This window comes from Musca domestica, unplaced genomic scaffold, assembly GCF_030504385.1.
Source record: "Musca domestica strain aabys unplaced genomic scaffold, Musca_domestica.polishedcontigs.V.1.1 11, whole genome shotgun sequence".
NCBI classification, from domain to species: domain Eukaryota; kingdom Metazoa; phylum Arthropoda; class Insecta; order Diptera; family Muscidae; genus Musca; species Musca domestica.
Genome location: NW_026712133.1, coordinates 1,578,837 through 1,590,707, shown reverse-complemented (window position 1 = coordinate 1,590,707; position 11,871 = coordinate 1,578,837). Strand labels below are relative to the sequence as shown.

Sequence of the window (11,871 nt, the reverse complement as noted above, 5' to 3'; positions counted from 1 at the left end):
TAATCAATGATATGATGCAGACAGTAAGCCAAAATGTTAGTGAATATCACTTCCTTCGTCCTTTCCTAGTACACGAAATGACGGAGATTCATGGGTATTTAGATAGGCTAAGGCCAAAGGTAAAACGATCTCTGAATTTTATCGGATCAGCATGGAAGTGGATTGCGGGAAATCCAGATCACGATGACTTCGAAATAATTACGCAAAAAACTAACAGAGTATTGGCTAATAATAAGAAAGAAGTCGTCATTAACAAATTGTCGCTAGAGAAAATAAATGAATTAACAATTAAAACTAATGAAATCATAAAACAAATAAATTATAATGAAACTGGAAAAGAAAAACATAACAGATTTAAGAATTAAGATAAGCATACTAAAAGAAGAAGTAATTAATAAATATATTGTAAATGAAATAGTAAATAGAGATTCTATTCCATATGTTAATGTAGAACATGTATTTGAATTTGCAGAAATAAAAATTACAATCAAATATATATATATATATATGTATATATATATATATATATATATATATATATTTGTCAACAACAACCGACAAATATATATATATATATATATATATATATATATATATATATATATATATATATATATATATGTTCATAATATTGCTATTAATTTGCCCAACACTGTTGGTTGAGCATTTACCGGCGGCCGCATAAATGGCATCATAACAAAATGATGTAAATAATGTAAATACATACACATACACACATACATTTATGCAGCCACCGGTAAATTCCAATGCTGAATTCTAATAACTAAGCATCGTCAACAGCCAAAACAGGTTTGATGTGACGATGCAAATTTGGCAATAATCAGTTCTCATGTAATTACCGTCGCGAGCGCAAGTTTCCCCCCCGAGTGACAAGTGTCTGTGCAAAAATAAAAGGAAAAAAAAACTAACAACATTTATATATTACAAAAACCAGTGAACATTGAAATACAACAAAAGGTATCAAAATTACGAAAAAACAGAATATTACAAAATTATCTATGTTAAACAAAAGCTTTCTACAAATACAATATACAACAAAAAGAATAATTGTGAAACTAATTGCTAAAACTTACCTGCTAACTTAAAACTTATAATTAAGATAAAACTTAAAACCTATTGAATTACAAACTAAATATAATTATCTAAATAAAGCAAATCTTATGAACTAGTGAAAACTTAAAACTATTTTATATCTAAAATTGCACTACCCCAAAATCCAAATAAAAGAACTAAAAATTAAAAGAAAAATATTTCTTATAATTTAAGAAGTCTCAAGGCAAAAAAGGTAAGCCTAAAAACATTTGGTCCTACAGAGCCGGATCAAAAAGTGAAGTTTTTTAAATTATTAAAAACAAAAAAAAAAAACTTGTGAGTGGACGGACAAAAGAACAGTGAGAAAAAAGAAAGTGAAATAGAAAAAAATACAGTGGGGTTAAAAAATAAGTGCTAAGTTAAAAAAGTGTTGGAAAAAAAAAAAAAAAAAACTTTGGAAAAAAATTGAAAAAATTTACAAAAAATAGACAGTACACAGTGCAACAAAAAGTTAAGTTACACAGTGCTACAAAAAATTAAAATTTTTTAAAATTTTAGAAAAATTTAATTTTTTCTTCAATTTTAAAAAATATAAAATCTAAAAAATTATTAAAAAGTTGAAGAAGTTTTTTATACAAAAAAAAGAAGACAATTCACAGTGACACAAAAGAGACAATATTCAGTGGAAAAAGGCAGTGGCAAAGGAAAATTGCGAAACAACCACGACACGGAGAATTTTGGAGCCAGCAGTAGGACGGACACACGCAGCACAACAACAACAACAACCGAGACCCAAAACCCAAGATCAAAGTGAGTACTCGTGAAATTTTCTTTTTTGACACAAAAGGGCATTTCGGGAGCAAGCAAATCTTCAATATTTGCATTGACCCGCATATTCCCATAATTTGCAATAACACTTTGACCCATATTCAAAGCTGCTAGTTGCCAACTCTGACACAGTGACTGAAAATTTACCAATTTTGAGCCATTTTTCTGGACGGACAGTTGGCTTTTGACCCGGGAAAAACAGGCAGACATATTCTTTTCTGAAAAAACGGGAATTTTCAGCCATATCCAAATATATATATACAAAAATTTTGGAATTTTCTGAACGTGGAGTTCAGGTGAATACATAAGCGCCATATTGACACAAATACATAAGCTTTTAATTTTGGAAAGTTGGCGTCACTAAACTTGGCAAACATATAAACGCCATATTGCAAAAACTATATACAATTTTTTGGAAAAAAAGCGTCACTTGCAATATATAGTCGCCATATTTTTTGGAAAAATTTGGCGTCACCCGAATACATAAACGAGTAAATAAAACCCGTTTAAAAAATAGCGTCTGGTGGACAGACAAAAAAAAAATAACCTAAATTTTTTTTGAAATTTTTGCAAGCGTCTGGTGGACAGACATACATTTGAAAATTAAACTACAAATTTTTTGGAGAAAAAAATTGACAAACAAGCAAGCGTCTGGTGGACAGACATACATTTGAAACTTAAACTACAAATTTTTTTTGAAATTTTGGAGAACAAATTTTATATCGGAGTCCGGTGGACAGACATAAAATCGATCCCATATATTTACAATTTATATTTTTATTATAATTTTAACCTTTTTTCCCATTTAGCACAATATCTATTGCTCTAAGGAGCTTAAAAATTTTTCTGTGACCCAAAATTAATTTCTTGCATTTTTCGCAGAAATATTTTGCTGGTATACTTTTTTTGATTTTGTGACACATAACACGACAACTTTTTGGGAAAAATTTCTTCATTGACATTTTTTACACTTTCTTGAATTTTTTGCTGAAAATATTTGGATTTTGACCCAAATTATTTTCTTTTGCAATATTCTGCTGGGACAAAAAATTTTCTGCTGAAATATTTGGACCTTGACCCAAATCAAATTTTTTGGAAATTTTTGCTCAAATTTTTGGATTTTTGACCCAAATTATTTGTTTGAAATATTTCTGCTGAAATATTTGGATTTATACATACATAATTTTCTCCAATTCTCGTTGCGAATTTTATCGAAAAAATTTGGCGAATTTAGAAAATTTGTTGAATCAGACAAATTTTCACAAGCAATAATCAAAGTTATTGGCTTTTTAAAAATAAAATCCTCCTGTCATAGGATATTAAGTGATTTTAACAAAAATTTAATTTTTTTTGACAACCCAACACACATTTTTACTTCGTTGAAATTTTTTTGGACTCTCTGAAATTTTTTGGAATTTTCAACTTCTCGTGGACAATCAAATTAGACTCTCGTTTTTTTTGAAGAAATTGTTTACTGCGCAAACCATCTCTGGTAATTTCTGCTTTGCAATTCTCGTTTAAACACTTTTGTTTTAAAAACTTTTGATTATTTGTCGAATTGCAAAAATAAAATCCTCCTGTAAGTGGACTTTAAGAGATTTTATTTTCCTTTTTGCTCATTTTGGCGAAATTTTGACCCTTCTGGTAACCCAGCAAACATTTTTAATCAAGTCAGTCCGGCGTCAAATATAAAGAAAATTTTTGAATTTTTGGAAAAAAAATTTTAATTATTGAAAGGAACGAAATATAATTTGACTCAAACCAATAAAATAGGATCGTTTTCGTCGACAACTATTGAGAAAAAACTTATCCTCATTTTAACAAATAAAAATTTGGATAAAAGTTTAAATTCTAAACCAAGTTAGTCCTTTTCATTGGGCAACTTTTCTTTTTTGTAAAACAACAAAATTTCGTAAAGGTTAACGCTCAGTTTTCAAAATGGATAAAACATTAAGCGATAAATTCACAAATTGCGTCAACGATCTTCTGGATTATATTTCAATTTTTTCAATAACCAAATCTGATGACACGGTACATACTTTGGAAACAACACGAATGGAGTTGGACTCTGCATGGGACCAGGTCAAGAGAGCCTACATAGACTGTCGGGATTATGTTCCAGAAGAGGAAGGAAAGCCGATCGATAAAAATAAACTGAGAAAGCACTATATGGATACCATGGGATCGTACAAAAAAGCGCTGAGTTCAATAAATGGACAAATTCAAAATATTTTGGATGAAAAGACACAGGAAAAAATGGAAAGAGAGTCAGAGATGTCACAACAAGGAAGGGAAGTGGATTTCACAAACGTATCGCGGCTACCTCCATGCGATACAGACACATTTAAAGGTGGTTACAGAGAATGGCCGACTTTCAGAGATCTATTTTCGGCAATTTACATAAACAACTCAAAATTAAGCAATGTCGAAAAATTATTCCATTTAACGCAGAAGACAGCAGGAGAAGCTAGAGAAATTATTTCACATGTCCCACTAACTAATGATGGATTTACATTAGCATGGAAAAATCTCACAGATCGTTACGAGAATAAAAGAATGCAAATTAATGAAGAAATCAAGACACTTTTTAATCTACCTGGAGTTTCTACTGAATCAAGTCACTCTATACAAAAACTACAACGCACTGTTAATAGCAGCATTCAGACACTGGGGATGCTTGATGTCGATGTTAAAGGATGGGATCCGATTTTAATATACATTTGTTCAACAAAATTACCTAGAGGCTTTTTAGAAGAATTCGAGAACTCATTAAAAGATTGTAAACAAATTCCAAAATGGGAACAGTTTGACGCTTTCTTAACAAACAAATTCAAAACTTTGGAATCAGTTGGTAATATAAAGCCCTCTACATCGAAATTTGCTCAACAAAAACCAACTAACAATTACACGCCTAGATTTTTGAAAACATTTCAAACAAATGTCTCAAAAAATACAAACAACTCTGGAGGAAGACCTACTAATGTAATATTACCTCAACAAAATAAACAGAAAAATGCTCAAACTTGTCAAGTCTGCAAATCAAATCATTTCATAAGAGATTGCAGCGAATTTTTGAAAAAGAGTGTGAATGACAGAATTCACATCGTGAAAACTTCACACTTATGCTACAATTGCTTGTCATCAAATCACGGAGTAAAGGATTGCAAAAGTCGCTTTGGCTGCCGTATTTGTACTATGAAACACAATACTTTGTTACACAAGGGAACGGAAACCCAAACAACCAACTCATACCTAGCTCGAGTGGAAGCACGACCTAGTACTAGTGCTGCTGCTCTTACAAATCAAATACAGTCCACTACAAACCTAGAACCAACTACTATTACTACTTTGACCCTCCAAGATAAGCAAATTAGTGAGCGACAATCTGGAGGAACGCTACTTTTCACAGCAATAGTACAAATTGAAACCAAAGGACAACTTTACGATGCCCGAGCTCTAATAGACTCAGGATCACAATCCACCTTTATTTCGGAAAAGATGAAAAACTTTTTGAAGTTACCTACACGGAACAACTTAGTTCATGTCACTGGCTTAAGTCAATTTGTTTCTGAGACTTCAACAAAATCTTGCTTGTTTACAATGAGATCCAAATACGACCCTAGCTTTAAACTGGAAGTCTGGGCTCCAGTTTTAAAGAACTTACCTTCAAATCTACCACCACAGAACTTAGATGATTCACAACTTCGAGATGTAACAGCATTAGAACTGGCTGACCCGAAATTTTACGTTAGTCAACCAATCGATTTACTTATTGGAATGGACATAGGACCATTAATATTCACAATTGGAACTCCAATGAAAACATTTGGATCAATTTTAACACAAAAAACCAAGTTTGGATGGATAGTTGGAGGACCCATACCAGGAAGCATCCTTCAACGAAAACAAATTTCACTTTTAAACACAACTTCAATAGAGAAAGTACTTACACGTTTTTGGGAGGTGGAAGAGACCCCTAAAAAAGTTTTACGGTCAGAAGAAGACCAATTTTGTGAACAAAACTTCATTGAAACAACAATACGGAACAAGGATGGAAGATATGTGGTGACTCTCCCATTCAAAAAATGCGAGGAATTGGGGAATTCCAGAAACATCGCCCTAGCTCAATTCTACAGAATGGAGAAAAAACTTATGAAAACACCAGAGATCAAAGAACAATATGATGCCTCAATACTAGAATACTTAGAACTTGGTCATATGAGGAAAATCAATCCGAATGAAATAGATAAAATGCCAAATTATTATCTACCGCATCATGCAGTAATTAAGCCAGATCGAATCACGACAAAGTTAAGAGTCGTCTTCAATGCTTCTTGCCCATCATCAAACAAAACAAGTCTCAATGACATATTGTTTCCGGGACCCATTTTACAACAAGATTTGGTACTACAAATTCTAAAATGGAGATTTTTTAAATATGCCTTCAATGCAGATATAACAAAGATGTATCGCCAAATACTTTTGGATTCAAAGCAAACGAAATATCAAAGAATTCTCTTTAGAAAGTCTCCGGAAAACCCAGTAGAAGATTATGAGCTGCTAACAGTTACATTTGGAGTTAACTGCGCACCATATTTAGCATTGAGAACTCTTCTTAAACTAGCAGAAGATGTAAAAGAATCATACCCTAGAGCCGCAAATATAATTTTGAATAATTTGTATGTTGATGATGTATTAGCTGGCGGTCACACTGAAGATGAATCAATAAAAGCTCGAAAAGAATTAACTGCTGCTTTAGACTCTGCCGGTTTTACACTAATGAAATGGGCATCAAATGATCGAAAAATAATACAAGATATTCCACATGAACATTTGCTACCACTCAATTGGCTAGACATTTCCGAAGATGCTTCAACTAAGACCCTTGGAATTCGATGGAATATCTCAGGCGATTATTTTTCGTTTACACCACCCTCAATGGAAAATAAAAATGTATCTTCAAAACGAGAAGTTTTATCAACGATAGCCAAATTGTTTGACCCATGTGGATGGCTGGCACCGGTAGTTGTCGTAGCTAAGTTAATAATGCAACAAATCTGGCTAGACAAAATTGACTGGGATGATCAATTAAAGCCAATAACACAAATGAACTGGAACAATTTTGTCAAAAATAGCAAAGATATTGAATATCTCAGAGTTCCTCGATGGATTCAATACACGCTAGATGGTTCTGTAGAGATTCATGGATTTTGTGACGCATCAGAAAGCGCATATGGAGCCACTCTTTATATTCGGGTGGAAAATACTGACCATACCACACATACATTCTTGCTAGCAGCAAAGACTCGTGTCGCTCCAATTAAAAAATTATCAATACCCAGACTCGAGTTATGCGGGGCAGTATTACTATCAAAGTTAGCAAAATCCATTGTAAATAGCCTACAGATATCAAAATATTCGACACAGTTTTGGACCGATTCTACCATCGTCTTAGCATGGTTAAAAAAGCCTCCTTGTCATTGGAGCACATTTGTTGGAAATAGAGTCTCGGAAATTGCTGATAATGTTGGACAAGAAAATTGGAGACATGTTGATTCGGAAAATAATCCAGCTGATATTGCGAGCCGTGGATGTTCACCCGCAGAGCTAAAGACTAGTGATCTCTGGTGGCAGGGACCTCAATGGCTCAGAATGCCAAAAGACCGTTGGCCATCGTATGAAATCCCAAATGACACAAATTTGGAAGCCAAAACGGCAAAAGTCATGACCCTTTTCGCAGAAAAGGAAGACCCTTTAAAACATTTCTCCTCTTTATCTAAGGTTTATCGATCATACGCATATGCTCTAAGACTCTGGAAAAATTCTGGGGTAAATAGACAACACCTTCGCACTTCAGCAAACGACCTTACATCAGATGAAATCCAAGATGGAAAACGATCTTGTATAATTCGTACCCAAAAATTCGTATATGCAGACGAATACAACGCACTTATGAAAAAGACTCAAATTTCTCCTTCAAGTCCTCTCTTGACACTCAACCCGTTTCTAGACTCAAAGGGTATTATTAGAGCAAATGGCCGATTGGTACAATCGCCAGCCCTTACCTATAGCGAACGTCACCCAATAATATTACCACATGGCGCAAAACTTAGCAAATTATTAGTCGAATTCACTCATAAGATTACTTTACACGGGGGTAATCAATTAATGACCCGAGTATTAAGGTCCGAATTCTGGATATTTGGACTCAAGTCGCTTATCAAACAAACCATACGAAAATGTCGAATCTGCTTAATTCACAAAAAACAAACCCAAACTCAAATCATGGCGTCGCTACCACCCGAACGAACTTTTCTTTCTCGACCCTTTACAAACACAGGGGTAGATTTTGCAGGACCCTTTAACATTAAAAGTTACTCAGGAAGAGCCTGCTTTATTACAAAAGGCTACGTTTGCATTTTTGTCTGTTTCGCCACTAAGGCTATACATTTAGAACCAACAAGCGATTTGTCGACATATGCCTTTCTTGCCGCTTTTTCTAGGTTTATTAGCCGGCGAGGTTGTCCGTCTTGTATATTTTCGGACAACGGAACAAACTTTGTGGGAGCGGTTGATCTATTAAAGCGAGATAGACTAGCTTTCATGAAGAATATTCAAAATAGCACAATTCAAAATAATTTCACTCAAAATCTTACTTGGAAATTTATTCCTCCTGGTGCTCCGCACATGGGCGGCTTGTGGGAAGCTGGCGTCAAATCATTTAAAACTCATTTACGAAAAAGTATCCCAAAAATGAATTTCACTTTTGAAGAATTTACAACTATTTTATCAAGAATTGAAGGCTGCCTTAACTCACGACCCTTAAGTCCTGCTAGCGACGACCCAAACGACCTTTCCCCTTTGACACCTGGTCATTTCTTAATAGGAACACCTATTCTTACCCCAGCTGAACCAGACATTTCAGATACAGATTTAAGCTTAGTCAATCGTTGGAAAAGACTCAAAGTTATTTCACAATACTTTTGCAACAGATGGAAATTAGAATATCTTCACGAACTTCACAGAAGAACTAAGTGGAAATATGAAAAGGAGAACATCAAAGAAGGAGATTTAGTTGTCGTAAAAGATGATAGATTGGCTCCGCATGAATGGAAGTTAGGTCGTATCGAAAAAACGTATCCAGGTAGTGACCAAAATACCAGGGTTGTAGACATACGGACGGCAAGTGGCAACATTAGCAGACCCATTACAAAAATTGTCAAATTGTTTTCCGACTGACTAGTCGGATTCCCACTCAAAAAAGAATTTAGTACTCGCCTTAATTTCTTTTCAGATATGGCCGCTTACTTGCCCAACCAGGACTGCCGTCTGGACGATCGCAACCGTAGCCCAGACTCACCTGCCCGTCCAACAGCAAGAAGCGCCAATCGACCCATACGGCCCATCCATCGACCCAGTTCCACATCCCCTGAAAGGCGACAGAGAAGTCGATCCGACGTAAGACCCCGCCAACGCCAAGAAAGACCTAGCTACTGGCAATACTCATGTGGACTATGCCAAGAAGACCATGCCCTCAGTGCCTGTGAGAGGTTCCGCCGGCAGACGCCCTTCCAGCGATATGAGACCGTGGAGCGTCGGGGGTATTGCCGAAATTGCCTGGCGAGAAGTCATTTGGCCCCCGACTGCCCGTCTTTAACTGGTTGCCGGAGATGCAACGACCGGCACCATACCCTATTGCACGGGGCGTCTCAATTGGAGGAGGTATCCCTAAATATAGAAGCCGTCACCACCCCAGCTTTCGCGTGGGACTTAGTATTTGTACCGACGGCTATGGTACGCATAACGGCCGAGGGTATGGAGGGTTTCAGCATGTTGCGGGCCATAGTTAGCCAATCGGCGACGATGTCCAAGATCTCATATGCAGCTTTCCGTCGCCTGGGTCTGCAGTCGCGGAGCTACAAAGGGGAGCGATTCACAACCTTCACAGTTTCGCCCCGCCGCACGAACAGTACTTGGAGTCTGAAGGTAAATGCCGTAATAATCGAAGATCTCCCAAGACGCATTTACTCAGACCCAATACTAGAAGACCCCACTAGATGCTTCACGAGCTACGCTTTAGCTGACCCTGATCCCAGAGGAAATAGTCCGATCGATGTGGAACTGGGAGCGGATACGTACTCAGCCATAAGGAAAGATGGGTGTACAGCAGCTGGAATTGGAGATGTCCTGGCGTACAATACTCAACTGGGCTACGTGTTTGCTGGGCCAATCAAGAACATGCCGATGAACTAAAGACCGAGGATCCTTATGGTATATTAGAAATGAATACTTACACTTGTCATTCGGGGCCCAGAAAATGTTCATAATATTGCTATTAATTTGCCCAACACTGTTGGTTGAGCATTTACCGGCGGCCGCATAAATGGCATCATAACAAAATGATGTAAATAATGTAAATACATACACATACACACATACATTTATGCAGCCACCGGTAAATTCCAATGCTGAATTCTAATAACTAAGCATCGTCAACAGCCAAAACAGGTTTGATGTGACGATGCAAATTTGGCAATAATCAGTTCTCATGTAATTACCGTCGCGAGCGCAAGTTTCCCCCCCGAGTGACAAGTGTCTGTGCAAAAATAAAAGGAAAAAAAAACTAACAACATTTATATATTACAAAAACCAGTGAACATTGAAATACAACAAAAGGTATCAAAATTACGAAAAAACAGAATATTACAAAATTATCTATGTTAAACAAAAGCTTTCTACAAATACAATATACAACAAAAAGAATAATTGTGAAACTAATTGCTAAAACTTACCTGCTAACTTAAAACTTATAATTAAGATAAAACTTAAAACCTATTGAATTACAAACTAAATATAATTATCTAAATAAAGCAAATCTTATGAACTAGTGAAAACTTAAAACTATTTTATATCTAAAATTGCACTACCCCAAAATCCAAATAAAAGAACTAAAAATTAAAAGAAAAATATTTCTTATAATTTAAGAAGTCTCAAGGCAAAAAAGGTAAGCCTAAAAACAATATATATATATATATATATATATATATATATATATATATATATATATATATATATATATATATTTGATTGTACTTTTTATTTCTGCAAATTCAAATACATGTTCTATATTAACATATGGAATAGAATCTCTATTTACTATTTCATTTACAATATATTTATTAATTACTTCTTCTTTTAGTATGCTTATCTTAATTCTTAAATCTGTTATGTTTTTCTTTTCCAGTTTCATTATAATTTATTTGTTTTATGATTTCATTAGTTTTAATTGTTAATTCATTTATTTTCTCTAGCGACAATTTGTTAATGACGACTTCTTTCTTATTATTAGCCAATACTCTGTTAGTTTTTTGCGTAATTATTTCGAAGTCATCGTGATCTGGATTTCCCGCAATCCACTTCCATGCTGATCCGATAAAATTCAGAGATCGTTTTACCTTTGGCCTTAGCCTATCTAAATACCCATGAATCTCCGTCATTTCGTGTACTAGGAAAGGACGAAGGAAGTGATATTCACTAACATTTTGGCTTACTGTCTGCATCATATCATTGATTAGCTCTTGGTATTCATCTGTCTCTATTACATGTATTATTTTAAATGTTCCTGTCTGTAATTTTGCCGTTCCAGAATTGAAAGTCACAATATGGGAGTTCGTATAGTCCAGTATTTTAACGTCAGTCATTGTTAAACCAAAAAGCGATCTGAAAATTGTTATTTATTAGTTCCTTATATAATTTTTGTGGACAATTTTCCCTGATTCTGTGAGAATTGTGGTATTCTTGTTTTCTTTTACTATTTCCTGTCTGTAGACTTTGCTAAGATTTGTATCTAATCTCTTATTTTCTTGCACGAAAATGGTCTGTCCTGGATCGTAAGTCTTTGTTTCGCATTTATTTTTGTTATGATAGTTCCTGTCGTCCAGGTGTTTTTCTTTGAGTTTTTTTGTAATTTCATCTCTTTCTTTTCAAAGT

General features: G+C 34.8%; 1 protein-coding gene across 5 annotated transcripts; it reads left to right on the top strand.

The window, feature by feature from the left end:
* Positions 1–649: 649 nt before the first annotated feature.
* LOC131805972 (uncharacterized) lies at positions 650–10,848 on the top strand. Of its 5 annotated transcripts, none has more exons than XM_059129799.1 (3): positions 650–978; positions 1,702–1,863; positions 9,176–10,848. In XM_059129799.1, exon 3 carries the CDS (start codon positions 9,178–9,180, stop codon positions 10,132–10,134), a length of 957 nt encoding a protein of 318 aa, XP_058985782.1. In that variant the 5' UTR covers positions 650–978; positions 1,702–1,863; positions 9,176–9,177; the 3' UTR covers positions 10,135–10,848. The 5 variants fall into 5 exon arrangements, 4 of the variants coding, with proteins under 4 accessions (XP_058985782.1, XP_058985792.1, XP_058985773.1 ...); XM_059129809.1 differs by having other exon boundaries at positions 1,677–1,863; XM_059129790.1 differs by having other exon boundaries at positions 1,671–1,863.
* Positions 10,849–11,871: the final 1,023 nt, after the last annotated feature.